General features: G+C 41.7%; 1 protein-coding gene across 2 annotated transcripts in view; it reads left to right on the top strand.

The window, feature by feature from the left end:
- Positions 1–19054, top strand: part of Ncapd3 (non-SMC condensin II complex subunit D3) — a 53712-nt gene that overhangs the window by 27370 nt on the left and 7288 nt on the right. The window contains exons 20-29 of one of the 2 annotated variants that reach the window (XM_090319715.1): positions 1656–1763; positions 4101–4215; positions 4297–4407; positions 6161–6399; positions 7185–7264; positions 13526–13663; positions 13986–14119; positions 14894–15093; positions 16942–17052; positions 18735–18917. In XM_090319715.1, coding sequence (XP_090175841.1) covers positions 1656–1763; positions 4101–4215; positions 4297–4407; positions 6161–6399; positions 7185–7264; positions 13526–13663; positions 13986–14119; positions 14894–15093; positions 16942–17052; positions 18735–18917 — 1419 coding nt within the window. The remainder of the gene's footprint in view (positions 1–1655; positions 1764–4100; positions 4216–4296; positions 4408–6160; positions 6400–7184; positions 7265–13525; positions 13664–13985; positions 14120–14893; positions 15094–16941; positions 17053–18734; positions 18918–19054) is intronic. The other variant, XM_090319716.1, reaches the window with a different exon arrangement.

The following is a 19054-nucleotide window of genomic DNA, read 5'->3' on the forward strand; positions in this document are numbered from 1 at the left end:
AGTTTTGAAACTACCTAGAAAAGGGTCAGTGGCATCAGCTTTCCTGTGGCTGAGCTTGGACTTAAAGGTCTCTGATAGCTTCCCAGTGTTCTTTTCACCAGACTAACTAGAAAAAGAATCATCTCTGGTAGATTGTCAGAACCATAAGTCATTTCACTGTCTGCGAATGCATACTCATTAGAACAGTATGTCCTTGGTATTAGAGCCTGGGAGGAGTTAGGACCTGTAAACTGGAAGCAGGATGAACTTTGACCAAACACCACCTAGTAGCAGTCAAGGGATGTTCTCAAAATTGCATACAATTTAAAATTGATATCAGTTCATTTCCTCCAAACATACTTCTCTTTTCCTTTTCTCTGTAAATGAATATTTTATACATTATCAAATAAAAGAAATTACCCAAAAATAGATAAATGGCGAAACAGAGTTCAACAACAGTACATGTGAAAAGACTGTTAGGTCTTTGGGTATTTTTGTTATCTATAAGTTTAATATGGGTTAGTGGTCTTTTATGGTTACCAGTAAAATCTCAATGAGCTCTTGGAGTGTTTTAATAGAAATAGTGTCTGGGGGAAGAAGAGTGATAGTCCTGATTTTTGCCTGGCTAAACCTAAATTGACAAGTTTTATAATTCAACCTCAGTAACAACTTTGTGGATAAAATAGACTTAAATGAGAACAATTCAATGAGATAGTTACCAAGCAAGTTGTATAAGGATCTACTGAAGGGCCTAATAAAGGGTTCAACATGGAGAGGGGAAAAATTATGTTGCATAGGCCACTTAGCTATATTTATATATATGAAGAGCTTTTAAATAAAAGAATTGTGTATGTATATGCATATGTATATTTTCCTATGCCCAAAGGTTCGAGTTGTACCAATAAGTAGAGATTACATGGAGACAAATTTGGACCAACAGAAGCCCCTTACTGAGGTTCACCTAAAATGAAGGGACTTGCTTAGCACACAGTAATGTAGATTCATGAGCCTCTGTGTGGAGGGAATCCCAGTCTGGATCTTGATGGCTTTCTCATGCCTGGATTCAGAGTTATTACTCAGAAGAAACCAGGTTCTAGTGTTCAGTTTTCATACAAATTAGACTTGGTCTCTTGATCAGCTAACTCCTCTGGATTTCAGGAACTCTTGTAGTCAATCTGTGGTGGTTTAGATGTACCCTCTATTAAACTCTTAGGGGAAGTTTTTGTCCACAGAAGTGGAGCTGTGGCTCAAGTGGTAGAGTGGCAGCCTTTTGCAAAAGAGCCAAGTCAGAGTGTAAGGCCCTGAGTTCAAGCCCCCATACTGGTACCAAAAATTAAAAATAAAAAAAAGAAGATAGTTTTGAAACATTCCAGACCATGTCAGCAAACAAAAGCAAAACAAAACAAAACAAAAAAAACACCAAACCATTTTGTCTATAATGGTTTTCCTATAGTTGGGCAAACATTTGTGGATACCGTGTTGTACTAACACACTGCTATCTGAAAATTCGCCTTAGCCAATTCCCATGGTCAGGTGGTCAAGATGGCTTGTGTGGTTGGCTAAAGGAGGGGAGAGGAAAGCTGCTCAAGGTGGTTGAGTCTTTCTGAGGACCTGGTGTTGGTGGGCCTCCGGGAGCTGTGTGTGCCACCTCAGAACTGACCTGTGACTTGCCACAGGAGCTGATGAAACATGTGTGTGGGGATGTGCTGTCCACCTGTGAGCGCCACCTCTCCAGCATCCTTCTGAAGGAGGACGGCGCAGCGACTGTAGAAGAGGACCTGCTGGTAGGTGGATGCTTTTTTCTTCCTTTCAGTAGGGGTGTGTGTGTGTGTGTGTGTGTGTGTGTGTGTGTGTGTGTGTGTGTGTGTGTGTGTGTGTGTGTGTGTGTGTTTGGTGGTTAATTGGAGATAAGAATCTCACAGGCTTTCCTCCCCACGCTCTAACTTCCATCCTTATTTTCTCGGGGGAAAATGTGACAAAATATATTCCTCAGGTAGATTCATGAGAAACTCCATTTCAACAAGCAAAGCACAGTGCATATCTGCAGGCATGGTAGGCTAGAGTTCATACAGGCTTAGAAATAATGAAGTAAGAAGGTAACAGGGCATGTTCTTTGGGTCTCTCATTTGCTTTTTAAAATAATTACAGCACGTCTTCTTAGCTATTTGAACACTGAGCTGTGGAACTGGGAATTAGGACTGAGCCATCGTAAAATAAGAGAATTGACCATCTAAAACATAAATGTCCCTGGGAATGCCTGGCTAGCCAATATGGCACTCCTGTTAGAAACAGTCTGAGGGTCAGAATCCTCTGAGCTAGGACATGTGAAGCACTGGCTTTTGACAGATAGGCTGTGTGATGGTCATATTGTTTCTAAAGAAAGCTGTAAGAGCTGCTATTTAAATTACTTTGGTATGAACCACCATTTAACCAGAGTTGACTGCCTCTCATTTGTTTAAGTGATTACAGCACCATTTTTTTTTTTTGGTCCAAGACCTTGACTTAAACTCTATTTGATGCTTGCTTTTGCTCATTGGCTGGTGCTCTATCACATGAGCAATGCCTCCAACCCCTAAAAGGTTGGTGGTTTCTTTCTTTTAGAGCACGTCTTTTCTATGTTCAGTTTCTACTTTGCCAGCTTAAGCTTTAGTGATTATAGACAAAGTTTAATGTTATTACCTAGAAAACCATTGTGCCTGAGGCACACAGACACATTCAGTAGTAAATAATTATTATGGAAATCTGAATATATTAGTTATCAGATCTGAATGTGTCTTGTATTTTTCAATTTCTTATTAGGCTGAGTGTGGTATTACACGCCTGTCATCCCAACATTCAGGAGATTAAGGCAGGAAGATCAAGAGTTCCAAGAACACAGAAGTATTCACCAGAGCTGATGTAAACAATGCCAAAGAGTTAGAAATAATATAAAATGTTTACTAGCTGTGGGTAATCAGCAAAATTAAGATGGCATCCTTTGTTTTCAACTGGTAGACCTAATGTAGTCATCAACATTTATTGTATATACTGGCATAAAAGGATGCCTAGTATCCAAAGAAATAATTGAAGTAGCATCATTAGTGAATGCAATAAAAGTAAAGATAAAGCATGTGATTATAGAAAAAAAGAAAGCTAGACATAAAAATAATAATGAGGGGCTGGAGGCATGGCTCCATTGGTAGCATGCTAGCCAATGAGCAAAAGAAGCTACAGATACCAAGTTTGAACACTAGTCTTGGACCTAGAAGAAAAAAATAAGAAAAAGAATAATGATATGTTGATCTAGATATGGCCATCCCAGAACTTGGGAGGTGGAAGGATGACAGGGTTAAGGCCAGCCTGGGCTACATAGCAAGACCCAGTCTCAAATAACATAATCAAAAAACATAGTAATGGGGCTGGGAGTTTGGCCTAGTGGTGGAGTGCTTGCCTAGCATGCACCAAGACCCAGGTTTGATTCCGTGGTACCACATACATAGGAAAAAGCCTGAAGTGGTGCTGAGTGGTAGAGCTCTAGCCTTGAGAAAGTCCAAGGACAGTGCTCAGGCCCTGAGCTCAAGCCCAAGGCTGCCAAAAAAATAAAAACAAAAAAACAAAAAAACTTCCCTGTTTATCACAACCTAATTATTAATTTATACAACCATTTAGTCACATAGGAATGTCTGGATTTAGATGATAAAATTATATTGAGTAGTTTTATTGAGAAGTGACTGCATAGGTCCAGGAGTATGGCTTAGTGGTAGAGTGCTTGCCTACCATGCATGAAGCCCTGGGTTCTATTCCTCAGTACCACATACACAGAAGAAGCTGGAAGTGGTGCTGTGGCTCAGGTGCTAGCCTTGAGAAAGCTCAAGGACAGTGCCCAGGCCCTGAGTTCAAGCCCCATGACTTCCAAAAAAAAAAAAAAGAAAAGCTAGGAGAAGAAGGAGGAAGAGGAGGAACAGGAAAAAGAAGAGAAGGAAGAAGATATGACTGTATGTTTATAGTGGCATCTATTTTTCTGAAATAAAATAAAGTTTTGTAACTCAACCGTCAACAAACAAACTTCATTGGCAGGTTGTTACTTACTGGAGTTAATTTCCCTTTGCCTCCTTTTTACTGAAAACCAATTGTCTTTGCAGGTGAAATACATTTTTACCTTGGGAGACATAGCCCAACTGTGTCCATCCAGAGTGGAGAAGCAAATCTTTCTTCTGGTTCAGTCCATCTTGGCTTCTTCCATTGATGGAGATGATCGTAAGGCACCAAGAGTTACCGTATAGTCTTATTGCTCATTATCTGCCGATGCCCTGTGCATTAAACCCTTTTACTTCCCCGCAGTACCATCATTACAAAGTACCAGTGATGCCCCCCCTGTACAGCCAGCTCCCCCAGTCAGAGGCTCTGTCATGCCCCCCGTGATCAGAGCACATGCCATCATCACCTTAGGTAAGGATACTATGTGGGAGAACATGGGGCTGGGGCTGGGCTGTCTATGTCTATTTCCACATGTGGCTTTTGCCACACTGATACCAGAGCCATACCCATGGCCGATGGCCGATGCTCTTACCACTTGAGCCATACCTGTAGAGTGGCACTGTACTGGTTAATTGGAGAGACAATCTCACCAACTTTTCTGTCTGGACTGGCTTGAAATCTCAGTCTTCAGATCTCAACTTCCCATGTAGCTAGTATTATAGACCAGAGCCATCAGCACTCCATGAGTTTTTGTCTTAAATAAATTGATCCATGGTCTGCGAATGTGGCTTAGTCGTAGAGTGCTTGCTTAGCATGCATGAAGCCCTGGGATCAATGTCTCAGTACCATATAAACAGAAAAAGCTGGAAGGGGTGCTGTGGCTCAAGTGGTAGAGTGCTTGCCTTGAGCAAGAAAAAGAAGCTCAGGGGCAGTGTCCAGGCCCTAGGACTAGCAACAAAATAAAATAAAATAAATTCATCCATAGCAACATGCTACATGCTGCTAAAGTTATACGTGCTCTAGCTCTTGTGGTATGAAGAGGGAATTTTCATAGGATACCAGCTGTGCCACAGCGGTACTGTTCACAGAGAGTCCTCAGGCCGTAAGTAAGCAAGACTGACACTCAGAACCATTCTATGTCGAGCTTTTGTTCTTAGGATGTGTTAATTTCTTACAATTATACCTGTTCTTATCATCTAAAAAAAAAAATCTACATTATAGCACCCAGACTCTTGTTTATCAAGAACTGTCTTCCAGTTGCTACATTGAGTTCTGGAAACGGAAAATTTAATTTGAAGTTCAATTCATAAAAGGAAATGGTTTATTTCATACTTTGAAGAGTTGGCAGATAAACCTTTAGTACATGAACTCTCAAGTAGTTGTTAGGCAAATACCGACCTCTGTGCTATAACCTGAATTTTTTTTCTCTTATTGTGACTGTATTATTTTGTTGTAGATAATTTTTTTATATTGATTTCTTTAAAAATGTTCAAGAAATGCATGGTATTGGAAATATAAACACAACTACATAGACATAAAAATCTATGACTATAGACATAATGTTTTATTACATAGATTAATATGTATCTATGACATACAAATGCTTAGCCTAATCTTAATTATGTTCTAAAATCTAAGTGCCAGTAATTGTACATAGAGATTCCCTTCTTGAATACTTGTTTGTTAAATACGTCATTTGAAATATGATGTAAAAATCAATGTTAATAAATTCTTTAATAAAAAAATTACAAAAAAATGTCCAAGAAATGCAAATAACAACAAAATTTCCAGGCCACCAGGCAAGCATGCAAACCAGTAAAATTTAGCAACCCTTCTCTAATTATGAAGAAGAAACAAAATAAACTTACTCATATTGCAAATTCACTAGGTATTTTGGATATATATGTATGTGTAATGGAGCATGAAGTGAACCGTTGGATTTTATAGGTCATTTTCTAGGTATATAGTTAATTGCAAAATTCAAATGTTGACTTACTTAAAAAGGAGATAATTGTAGTCCTGTAGAGGAACTTTCTAAAGCATCTATCTCCTACAACCCCTGATGGGAGCCCGTTTTTTTCCTAATGGTACTTTGAACTTTCTGATACTTAGATGGTTTCATCTGTCTTGCAGCTTTTGTTGCTTATGATTGTGGGCATGACAGCTTAATTTTAAATAAAATCCATAGAGCTGAGTCCAGCTATTTCCCTCTTTTCTGGAACAGGTAAACTATGCTTACAGAACGAGAACCTGGCAAAGGAGAGCATCCCAGCCCTCGTGCGGGAGCTTGAGGTGTGTGAGGATGTGGCTGTTCGTAACAACGTTATCATCGTGATGTGTGATCTTTGCATCCGATACACTGTCATGGTGGACAAGTACATTCCCAATATCTCCATCTGTCTGAAGGATTCAGACCCCTTTATCCGAAAGCAGACTCTCTTCTTGCTTACCAACCTCTTGCAGGTATGTCTGTTTTTCCACTCCACTAACCACAGCTTCTGACTTAAGGGGAACACTTAATTAGCCGAGGAAATATCCTTGCTGTGTAGGAGAGTCCAAAAATAACTCATCCCATCTTCACTTTACACTACTCAAGTTCGGTTCAGCTGGTTCTTCTCAGATCCTTAACTTGAGAATATTCGTTTAGGGTTTGTGCAAGCATCCTTTCAAGCCATATAAAGTTCCACTTTTACAAATAAATACCCAGGAGAGGAAAGCACACATGTTCCAGTTCTGTGACTCTTTTTGACCTTGAACAAATCCACAATTCTCAGATTTCATTTCTTCTTTGCCAAAAATAAGGATCATACTTTTTTGGTGGGCTCTCCTCACATCCTTGTTCTGAGAGTTCAGTGAGGAATTTCAGTGTGTGAAAGAATGTAGAACTACAAGGCTCTGCCAAGCACTAGGCATTCTTTTGTACATGGTTGGACTGTACTGAGGAGGTAATACAAATTTCATTTCTTCAGACAAGACATTTCACCATGAGTTGTATGCCCAGCCTCGTTGTATGTATTGTTGAGTCATTTTCCTAAGATTTGATGACCTCCTACCTCCACATCTCTTTGCACTGTCAAGTGGGTTTCAAGATGGTGGGAAGTGAGTGCTACCCAGTGGAGCTCATTTGCTCCAGAAGCCCACAGCAGTAATGTCATACAAACTTAAGTAGACGAGTGGCTCTGTAGCTAATTGCCCCTAAAGATTCTATATTAAATTCACCCTGAAATATGATGATTTCTCTTTGACAGGAGGAGTTTGTGAAATGGAAGGGCTCTCTGTTCTTTCACTTTGTCAGCACGTTGATCGATTCACAGCCAGATGTTGCCAGGTAAATTTGTCCCTCACATATGACATGGCTGGACAATATCTCCCATTCCAGTATGCGCTAGATTCTTTTCTTTTAACTTGATCTACAGCCCAGCTATTTGACATTTAGGGAGCTTTTGATACTTGCCAGTAAAATGAGCCAACTTAACATACTGAACTATACAACAGATATGTATATTTAAGTTAAAAATAAAACAAAACCTAGCTAGATTCATCCACATAATCTCAGTGTCTACTATATTTGCTATTGATATTTCTTTCCCTGAAAGAGTAACAAGAACCATCCATGCCTTCATCTTACCAAACTGTACAGGATAGAAGCCATTGATTGTTGATGTGATTGTCTCTATTTCTAGGCCACCTCCACTTTAAAAAAAAATGTTAGTTTTGATAAAGAGTTCCAGCTTTCTTTTAAGTCCAGAAATTGTAAAGAAATTTTAGGAAGGAAAATAATTGCAGTGTGAATTTGAACATCTAAGTTGCAAAGCTCCTTATAAAGAGGTGCTTCTTGAGGATCGGGAATTAAATGTATTACTTTGCCAATTATTCATTTCCTTCCTTCCTTCTTCCCTCCCTCCCTCCCTTCCCCTTCCTCCCTCTGTTCCTTTTTTTTTGGAAGCACTGGGGATTGAACTAAGGGCTTCACACATGCTAGTCACTCACCACTTGAGGTATGCTCCCCAGCCCCAGACCTTTTGTTTCGAAGATAAAGTCTTGCTGTCTTTGCTTGCTGGCCTCAACTCATGATCCTCTTGCCTCTAGTTCCCAAGTAACTGGAATTACAAGTGTGTACTACCATGTACAGCTTCTTTTTGTTTAGTTTTGGGTTTTGTTTGTTGTTTGTTTGGCAGTACTAGGGCTTAAACTCAGTATCGTGCACTTGCTTAGTCTGCTTGCTTGGCTGGTGTTCTATCCCTTGAGCCATGCCTCCAACTCTGCTCTTTACTGGTTACTTCAGGGTTAGAATCTCTTGGCCTTTTCTACCCAGGCAAGCTTTCAACTAAGATTGAAATCATCTGGATCTTAGCCTCCTGAATAGCTAAGAATGACAGGTGTGAGCTGCGAGAGCCTGACTCTAGTATTGTGTGTGTGTGTGTGTGTGTGTGTATCATGGAGCTTGAACTAGGCCTGGGCGCTGTCCCTGAGCTCTTCAGCTCAAGGCTACTATCCTACCCTTGAGCCAAGCCCACTTCCCGTTTTCTAGAGGTTAATTGGAGATAAGAGTCTCAGGTCCTTTTATGCCTGGGCTGGTTTTGAACCTTGATCCTCAGATCTCAGCCTCTTGAGTAGCTAGGATTACAGGCATGAATTACACCCCGCCTGGCTTTTTTTTTTTTATGACTCATTTTCAAGGGGTTAAGAAATGGCCTGATAGAATTTGCTACCCTAGATTATATCATATGAATAATTCTTTTTAAAGCAAGTGTGCAGTTGGAAAATAGAATGTTGAATACCATGAGAAAAACTACTGCAGTGAGGAGAAAGTCTTTATGGAGTTCATTAACTATAAATAGCATTAGAATAATGGGTCCCTCTGGTTCTAAATATGGTCACCAATAATTTAGTCTGAGTTCCATTGGAAGAATTTCTGCTGAGTTTTCTTTGGGTGTAATTTCCTAAAGAAGAATGTTTCACATAACAACACGAGATAGAAGGTTAACATTCTAATTATTACTGTCTAGATCCAGAGGCAAAAACTTAGGACTGTCTGGAGTTTTTTTTGTTTCTTTTTCTTTGTGTAGTTGTAGTTGGGTAAGTGAAGTAATAGCTGTGTTTCTCCCTGCTCCTGTTGCAGGGCTGCCTCATGCTGCCTGCTCACTGATCTCCATGCAGTATACAATGGAGCTGTACATTCAGAGCACTGTTTTCATACAATTAGCATAGAGTAGAAGATGGGCTGTTTTGCTTGTATTTCCTTTTATTCCTGGTTTTTGTTAGCATTTTCATGGAATGGTTAAAAAACAATAAAAGGATTGGGCGCCAGTAACTCACGCCTGTAATCATAGCTACTCAGGCTGAGACCTGAGGATCATGGGTCAAAGCCAGCCTGGGCATGAAAGGCCTTGAGACTTTCATTAACCACCAGAAGTGGTGCTGTGGCGCAAAGTGGTAGAGCACTAGCTTTGAGCTGAAGACCTCAGGGCAGTGCCCAGGCCTAGAGTTCAAGCCCCATTATCAACTGAAAAAAAAAAAAAAAACAAGAACAGCAGCAGTAATATGCAACAGTTTTGTTTAACATAACTTAAATATTATACAATGTATACATGTGTTAAAATATCTCGTGGGACAATAAATATGTACACTGTATATACAAATGTTAATGTTTCTCTGCTAATTAGAAATTTTAAATTAAAATACAGTAGGGCAGGGAGTTTGGCCTAGTGGTAGAGTGCTTGCCTAGCATGCATGAAGACCTGGGTTCGATTCCTCGATACCACATACATAGAAAAAAGCCAGAAGTGGTGCTGAGGCTCAAGTGGTAGAGCTCTAGCCTTGAGAAAGTCCAAGGACAGTACGCAGGCCCTGAGCTCAAGCCCAAGCCTGGCAAAAAAAAAAAAACAGCAAATAAGCATTTTTGATCAGTGTGTAAAATATATGCAGAATTCAAATACAGTTTATAGATTATCAATCAGAAAAAAATGAGGACAAATAAGATAATTTACACTATAGTAGGATTTATCAGCACTTCTTGTAGCATTTACACACACACACACACCTTGCAGCCTCTCAGTTTTATCTCTGTATTCGGGTTTATTATATAGTTCAAATGTGATTCAAGATTTTCTGTTTTGAGAACCTAGTGAGTGGCAGAGTGCTTGCCTAGTATGCATGAAGCTCCAGGTTTGATTCCTCAATACCACATGCACAGAATAAGCTGGAAGTGGCACTGTGGCTCAAGTGGTGGAACTAGCCTTGAGAAAAAAAAAAAAAAGAAAAAAGAAAAGAAAAGGAAACATAGTGCCGGGAGTTTGGCGTAATGGTAGAGTGCTTGCCTAGCATGCACGAAGGGCTGGGTTTGATTCCTCGGTATCACATACATAGAAAAAAGCTGGAAGTGGTGCTGAGGCTCAAGTGGTAGAGCTCTCGCCTTGAGAAAGTTCAAGCACAGTGCTCAGGCCCTGAGCTCAAGCCCAGGACTGGCAAAGGAAGGAAGGAAAGAAAGAAAGAAGGAAGGAAAGAAAGAAAGAAAGAGAGAAAGAAAGAAAGAAAGAAAGAAAGAAAGAAAGAAAGAAAGAAAGAAAGAAGGGAGGGAGGGAGGGAGGGAGGGAGGGAGGGAGGAAGGAAAAAAGAAAGAAAGAAAGAAAGAAAGAAAGAAAGAAAGAAAGAAAGAAAGAAAGAAAAGTGACTACATTGGTTAACTGTAATTTAAGCTAACCTGGTCTCTGTTTAGGTCAGAAGCGAGGTCTGTCTGTTTTTATTAAGGAGTAATTTTTCCATACTACCTGCCAGTGTACATCTTACAGACTGTAGTAGTAGAGCCTGCTGAATTTGCTTTTGGTCCAATGGTATTTCCTGAAGTGTCTGTTTTGCATGAGTAATTTTTTTTCTGGCAGCGTTGAAGATCAAACTCAGAGCCTTGTGCATTCAAGGCAAGTGCTCTACCATTGAGCTAAACTCCAGTATGGTGCAACATTTGTAGTTGGTCAGATCAACCCACATTTGGGGAAACAAAGTTGTTTGAGATATTTCCTGCTCTTCCCACTAGATGGTGATCTTGGCAGTCTAGTAAACACAGAGTGAAATCCAAGTAACAAGTAACAAGTCTGTAACTTGGCAATTGCTGAAGAAGTATAAGAAGGCAGAGCCCAGAGAGTTCAAGGCAAGAAGGTGACTAATATAAAGTGTCACTAAGAAAGAAAAGGAAGCCAGGTGCAAGTGGCTCACACCTAAGATCTGAGGATCTTGGTTCAAAGCCAGCCTGGGCAGAAAGTCCATGAGATTGTTATAGCCAATTAACCATCAGAAAACCGGAAGTGGGTGTGGTGGCTCAAGTGGTAGAGTGCTAGCCTTGAGCTGAAGAGCTCAGGAACAATGCCTAGGCCCAGAGATCAAACCTCATGTACTCTGGAGGCTGAGATCTGAATATCATGGTTCTAAGCTAGCCTAATCAGAAAAGCCCATAAGACTTATTTCTAATTAAGAGCCAATAACATAAAGAGAAGGGGAACTGTGGCTTAGAGGTAGAAAACTTGTCTTGAGCACAAGACTCAGGCCTTGAGGTCAAACCCCAGGACCAGCACCAAAAAAAAAAAGAAAAGAAAAGAAAAACCACACAAATACACACACAAAAACCACACAAATACACACACACACACAAACCACACAAATACACACACACAAAAACCACACACACACACACAAACCACACAAATACACACACACAAAAACCACACACAAAAAACCATACAAATACACACAAAAACCACACACACACAAACCACACAAATACACACAAAAACCACACACAAAAAAACCATACAAAAACCACATACACACACACACAAAAACCACACACACACACACACACAAACCACACAAATACACACACACACAAAAACCACACACACATACACACACACAAAGGAAAAGAAAAAGAAAATAGAAAAGGAAAGAAAGAAAACAGAAAGAAATAAAAGGGAGAAAGCACAAAGGTGATTACTTTGGAGAAGAAGTGCCCAACTATCTAGAGGATTCGGTGAGGCTGCAGAATAAGTGTGATGGGTGGGCATTTGGACTGCTGGGAGGCTAGGCCTTGAGTTCTGGAGGTCCAGTGTAGAGACATACCAGATCCAAGCACGGGATGGGAGTGCGGGGAGGGTAGAGGGAGGAAGGGTTCACACGCCTGCACAGTTGGAGCCCTGGAGACAGTGAAATTAGGAAAGCAGAAATCTAGGGTAACAATTGACTCTGCTTTATGAGCATTGAAGATCCTTGTTGGGATTTGAAATGTGGAGGAAAACCAGATCTAAGTAATAACACAGAGTAGGTACATGGCAGGAGATGAGACAGGAAAGGCTGAGTGTTCCCATCTGGACAAGCCATAGGATATTATTGATAATAACTGATTATAATTGGTTATTATATTTATTATTTATTATATAGATATTATTAATAACCAGTGGTCAATTCTCGTCCCCTCCCACTTCCTTTCCTTCCTCCAACTTTGTATTTGGCATAGGATTTATGGTGCTAGAACTCAAGTAGACACTCAGTAAACAGTGATCGCAGGGAATTAATTAGTCGTGTCCCTTGCCCTTTCACTTTGGGATGTAGGACAGGAACAGACTTCCTGTGAGAGGGCTAGAAGTGCAGTGGTATCCTTGTTGGGGAGTCAGTAATCAAGAAGAAGGGGATATCTCTGAGCCGTGGCATAGAAAATGTTGGAGAGCCTACTTGGGATCTGGATTTGTTTCACAGGGAATGTAGAACAGAGTAAACAGTGAAGGGTTCAAGGCAAGAGAAAGCCCTCAAGGACATTTAGATAAGGAGGAAAGGGGCGGGGCTACCTATTGACCAGAAGGCCTTGGACATAGAGCCTTGTCAAAGACAAAGGCATTGTGGGAAAGGGTTCACTTCCTGTTTCTGGTAGAAATGAATTTGGGACACGTGTGGAAGGAGCATACTCAGGGCAGGCTGGTGACTCTAAAATCAGGACGAGTCATGGTACATGCCTTACTGGTGTAAATTGTGAACTCTTATTTCTCTCTCCACTCTGTAAAGTTTCGGATACCAGGACTGGGTTTGTATCCATTGTTTGGGCAACTGCTTGAGGGAGAGCATGAAGGACAGATAGAGGATCCCAGGTAGTCATTGTCATTGTGTCAGCTTGTGGACTCCTGGCCTCTGCTTGAACTAGTTTTATCAAATTAAGCAGAATTCCTACTTTGCTGTGTGTGTGTGTGTGTGTGTGTGTGTGTGTGTGTGTGTGTGTGTGTGTGTGTGTGTGTGACAGCCAGTGTTAGTACCAATCCTGTAGCTTGAGCTCAGGGCCACAGTTCCACTTGTGACTTTTTGATGGTTGGAGATAAATCTCATAGACTTTCCTGCTTGAGCTGGCTCTGAACTACGATCCTCAGATCTCAGCCTCCTGAGTAGCTAGGATGGCAGGCACCTGGCCTGCCTTGCTTTTGATGATAGAGCTGTATTTGGGTAGGTTTAGATTCGTTTACCCTTATTTACCATTCTCTGTGCTCTACAGGAGTGCTGCATATTGTAGAGACCATGCAAACAGCAGTCCCACTTTTGTCTCTCTCCTTTGCAGTTTGGGGGAGTTTTGCTTGGCTCACTTGCTACTCAAGAGGAACCCCGTCATGTTCTTCCAGCACTTTATTGAGTGCATATTCCACTTCAACAACTATGAAAAGCATGAGAAGTATAACCGATTCCCCCAGTCTGAGAGGTCAGTGGAGCGGCTGGAGTGGATAGTCTTCTCTCCTGGTAAGAGCTGAGGGGAGGTTTGGGAGGCGCTGGCTGTTCAGACAGAGGTAGGAAAGGTCTGTCTCATCCTATGCAGAGCTTGGATCTAGATATTTATTCTGGCACTTGTTAACTCCCTTGGCAGAATAGTCTAGGAAAATTCAGTTGTGAAGCTGGGGTTCTGAGAGAAGACATTGGAATCCCAGTGTCCTTTGCACTCAGCCCTGCAAATGCTAGTACAGTGCTGTGCTAAACCTTGTCACCTGTGCCCACATGTGTGGTAAAACTGTCGCACTCTGTCACAGAGAGAAGCAGCTGTTCTCACTGAAAGGAAAGACCAACAAGGGGAGGCGAATGAAAATCTACAAGTTTCTTCTAGAGCACTTCACAGATGAACAACGATTCAATATCACTTCCAAAATCTGCCTTAGTATTTTGGGTAGGCCTGGTGGTGGTGTGGGTGGGGGGATGGTGGCAAATGTATGTTTACAAATAAAATACAGGCCGGGCGCCAGTGGTACATGCCTGTAAACCTAGCTACTCAGGAGGCTGAGATCTGAGGATCATAGTTCAAAACTAGCATGGGCAGAGAAGTCCTTGAGACTCTTATCTCCAATTAAGCACAGAAAAAGCCAGAAGTGGTGCTGTGGCTGAAGTGGTAGAGTGCTAGCCTTAAACAAAAAGAAGCTTACCCAGGCCCAGAGTTCAAGCCCCGGGACTGGCAAAAAAAAGTAGATTGCTGGGGCCTACCGGCAGCAAATTGGGGTTCCTGAAATAGGGGGCAGGGACTGGAAAAAATAGAAGAGAGACAAACACATCGGGTCCGGGAGGTCTGCAGCCCAGGTAAAAACTGCAGCCCCGTTTATTTTCCACTCAAGCCTTATATCCCTTCTTGAAACCAGGGAACTTCCAGGTGTTATTCATATGGTAAATCTCAGGTCATTTAAACAGAATAAGGCCAGAAAACAATAAGACAATAAAGCAATTGTCTGATGCAAATCAAGGTACAGTTTGATTCCACTCTGGCTCCCAACAGTAGATAAATAAAATCCAGGTCTGTATCATGTAAGACCTGGTTCTTCTGGAATATCCATGTTTCTGGCATATGCCATCACCCCTACTGCAGGTCATTGTTCCAGACAGCAGGCAGTCCTGTGAACTGCCCTCCCCTTTGTCCTAACATGTTTCTTAGATCTCTTGTATTTTTTGTCAGCATGCTTCGCCGATGGCATCTTACCCCTAGACATGGAGGCCAGTGAATTGCTCTCAGATACATTCGATGTCCTCAGCTCAAAGGAGATCAAGCTTCTGGCAATGAGAACTAAACCAAGTAAGGACCTCCTTATGGAAGAAGATGACGTGGCTTTGGCAAATGTGGTCATGCAGGAAGCCCAGATAAAGCTCATCTCACAGGTGTGTGCAGGCTCATCCCATAGACTGATCACGTGCATTCTGGGTGGTATACCTGGGTCACTTAACCAGTGCCTATCAAGTCTTTTTCTAGAGTTCTCAATGAGCCAAAAGTGTCTCAAGCGTACTTTGTCAAAGCTGACTTAGTCATCTCTTCCTGCCTCTTTTGCCATTAGAAAATGAATTGTCACAGTGATCTCTTGGATAAAGTACACTCTTCATTTGACTTGAAGTATCAGATTTAAAATTGAATGGCTGGGCAAGAGCCTCATTGCCAGGGTCCTTACCAGGCTGATGTGGCTAGCTGGCATGTTTCTACCTCATTCCTGAAGGCTTTATTTTTTTCCCCCAGTCCTGGGGCTTGAACTCAGGGCCTAGACCCTGTCCCTGAGCTTCTTTTTGCTCAAGGCTAGCACTCTACAACTTGAGCCACAGTGCCACTTCTGGCCTTTTTGAGTAGTTGATTGGAAGTATGAACTTTCCTGTCCAAACTGGCTTTGAACCATGATCCTCGGATCTCAGCCTCCTGAGTAGCTAGCATTCCAGGTGTGAACCACCAGAGCCCAGCTCCTGAAGGCTTTTGATCCTAAAGAAGCAGCCTGATGCCATCTAGCTTGCCAGGAGATGCGGGTTATTTTATCTCAAAAATCCATCTTCTCTTGTATTTCTACTACTTCTGACATGTTAAATCTATACCATTTCTAATAGCTTCCATAGCAAGCTTTATGTCTCTGGTTTCCTTGTTCTACAGGCCATGTGCCAGCTAGCTATCTGAACAGTCTTGGTTTTTGTTTGTTTGTGGCATGGGATTAATTATGTAGCCTCGGTTGGCCTTGACCTCATGATCCTCTTCATAACCCTTCCAAGTGCTGACATTCTAGGCTAGCAACACTATGTCAAGCTTTAGAACACTGTTTTTAAAATGCAAATGTGATCATAAAATTAGATGCAGATTGAAGTATAGCTGGAGACTTTTCTGGTAGATTATGGGTGATTTGTGATGTTGGCTACTCAGCCTGTTCTTGTGTCAAAGTTCATGTTCTGGTATGTTTATTGTAAGGATGATAGTTTTGTGGCATCTTGCCATTTCTGAATGAAATCCTAATTCTCCTCCAGGATGCACTCTTAGTGTGCTAGTAGTTACCCAGCCCTTTCCATCTTCTTTTCCTGTGATCACGCTGGTTCTCAGCCGTGAAGTGGGCTGTCCTCTCTCTAAACACTGATTCATGTGTCTGTAGCGTCCTTGCTACCCACACTACCCCACTCCCATATATCCTAAGGGCCATCTCCTCAGAAAGCCTCCACCACACATTCCTGTCTGCCCACTTCCTTCCTACACACCCCTCCTCCACACACAAGTTCTGGACCCTGCCACTTGCCACCCAGTATAGTTTATCCCTTCACACATTGTGTTCTAGAAGCAATCTGAAACCTTGTGCTTCTGGGGCAAAAAGGTCTTGATAGTACTTGAGGAGAGAACTCATTTAGGCCATTTCTAAAGTTCAGGCCCAGGCCCTGAGTTGAAGCCCCACAATTGACAAAAAAAAATTCAGGAGGGCTTGTGTGGAGATTTTGACCTTTTTGTCAAGTTGTTCAACATATTTCTTACTCCTTTTTCTCATTTAGAGTGTGTAAGTATTTCTCTGCAGCCTATATTTTAAACCTTCTGAATGTTTGCCAGTAACGCTTAGGATGACTTTACGGGAAAAGCCATCAGTATAATACATTCCCAAGCACCAGCAATTAGCTGTTACAAGCTGCTGCACTGTGCTAAAAGAATGGATGAAGAACAATCTTTTGTCTTTTAGATGTTTGCACGTCTAAAACATGCTTCTGTTTGTATTACTACAGGTTCAAAAGAGGAATTTCATAGAAAACATTATTCCAATTATCATCTCCCTAAAGACTGTGCTGGAGAAAAAAAAGATTCCAGCTTTACGAGAACTCATGAACTATCTCAGGGTAAGTGATAAGCTTGCTTTTGGGGTTATGTCTTTTCCCCAAGTTCATTACCTAGGATCTCCTGCCAGTGTAGGCAGACAATGAGTGACAGGAACTCAGAGAGAGATAGGAACTTATTTCACAGTGATGTGTACAATGCATGTGCCAGGCACACTGCAGGGGCCTGCCCTTTCCCCCTCCTCCCAGCAGTGCCAATGTGTACATGCTGCATGTGTATGCATTTTAGGATTAGGTTCCATTTCTAGAGAACCTCCACCATGGTAAGGAGAAAAAAATACCTTCATTGTAGTCTGCCCTGGTGAAGGAAGAAGTGAGGTTTTTTGTTCACACTGTTTTAGATGGACCTGGTTAGGAGTTAAAGGTACGTGGCAGCTCTCCTTGGCTAGAGCCAAGGGGGTGGGGGCATAACAGACTGAGTAACACTTTTCAGGGTGTATTCTGCAGGACAGACCTAAGTAAGGCCTCAGATCTTTCACAGAATCACTCAGAAATAAAAGCCACAATCATTTCCTTAATTTAGCAGTTATTTCTCTAGTAATACTGTATAGTTTTCTTTGGGGTGTGGGGGAAAGCAAACAGAACAAAATAAAAAAACCTTTTCTCTGAAAAGGCATCAATAAAATAGCATGGTATATGATCTTCAAATGACCTTGTACCTTAAGTAAGATAGGTTTGGGAGAGATCTGTATGGAAAAAATGAGAACCTAAATTATTTTTTTATATGTGTTACTGTCCAAACTGTCCAATCAGAAGAGGGTATATTTTTTATTGTCCAGTCAGAGGAGGGAATATAAAATGTTTAGGGCCTTTTCTGCCAGTCCCCTGAGGACCCCCTGAGCTTTGCAGTAGTGGCTGCTGTGGCTTTTGTCATGAATTGAACATCAGTGTGGCTTTTTCTTTCTCAGTTCTGTTAGACAATAAGGTTTCTTTCTCTTAACCCAGAGGTTAAGAGACCCTCTTTAAGTCCTTAGGATGTTCCTTCCTAGATGTAATCAAAAATTTTCAGTAAAATCAAAAGACACACACACACAAAAAATGAATTTAGGGCCTTAGTTGTGATTCTGTAGATCTGGTAGATAAAGCTAGCATAAATGAATGAGCAGCTTCCAGGCTACTCTGCCTCCCTGGATCTGCTGTTGGAGCCTGGGCCAGGACATGTCTTTCTCCCATCAGGCACCTGGGCGATTGCCCCTTAACTGGCAGATGAAATAGGAAATGTTTGTTAACATCTCTGGTCATGGTGGAATGTTTCCTTATAAAATGCCATTATGCTAAATAATCTGCTAATTATTGTAATACCTACTACCTACTCTCAGTAATACACACACACACAGACACACCCCCGTACTAGAACTTGAACTCAGGGCCACCACTTGAGCCCTTCATCTACTTTTGGTGATTCATTGGAGATGAGAGACTCGTGGGCTTCCTGTAACTGGGATTACAGGCAGGAGCCATCAGCTCCATACATATTTTACTTGTGCTCTTGTTTTTTGGGTTGTGTTTTACTGCTAATGTCTTGTTTCTGTTTCTGAGCCAGGGCCCTGTTGTGTATCCCAGGCTCTCCTGGACCTTGTGATATTCCTGCCTTTGCCCTCTGGTTATTTTATGGTTGTGCTACCAGATCTGCGAGATCTTATTTTAGTCAAGAAAACACTATTGGATGCTTCTGGGTTTTTCAGGAAGTGATGCAAGATTACCGGGATGAAGTCAAGGATTTCTTTGCAGTTGACAAACAGCTGGCCTCCGAACTTGAGTATGACATGAAGAAATACAATGAACAGCTGGCCCAGGAGCAAGAGCTGGCCAAGCAGGCTGATGTGAACAGGGTGATTGATAGCGATGATGGAGTCCAAGCTGTGCAGGTAGGAGGAGGTCTGATTTATGATGACCACCTGTCAAGTATATTCTCATGCCGGCTTTCCCAGCATTCTCCCAAACTCACAGTAACCATAGTTCAGTTGGAATTAGACCCCTGGGCATGTGGCTTGCTGGCCAGTAC

This window comes from Megascapheus bottae, chromosome 27 (assembly GCF_031878675.1).
Source record: "Megascapheus bottae isolate mThoBot1 chromosome 27, mThoBot2.hap1, whole genome shotgun sequence".
Classification (NCBI taxonomy): Eukaryota; Metazoa; Chordata; class Mammalia; order Rodentia; family Geomyidae; genus Megascapheus; species Megascapheus bottae.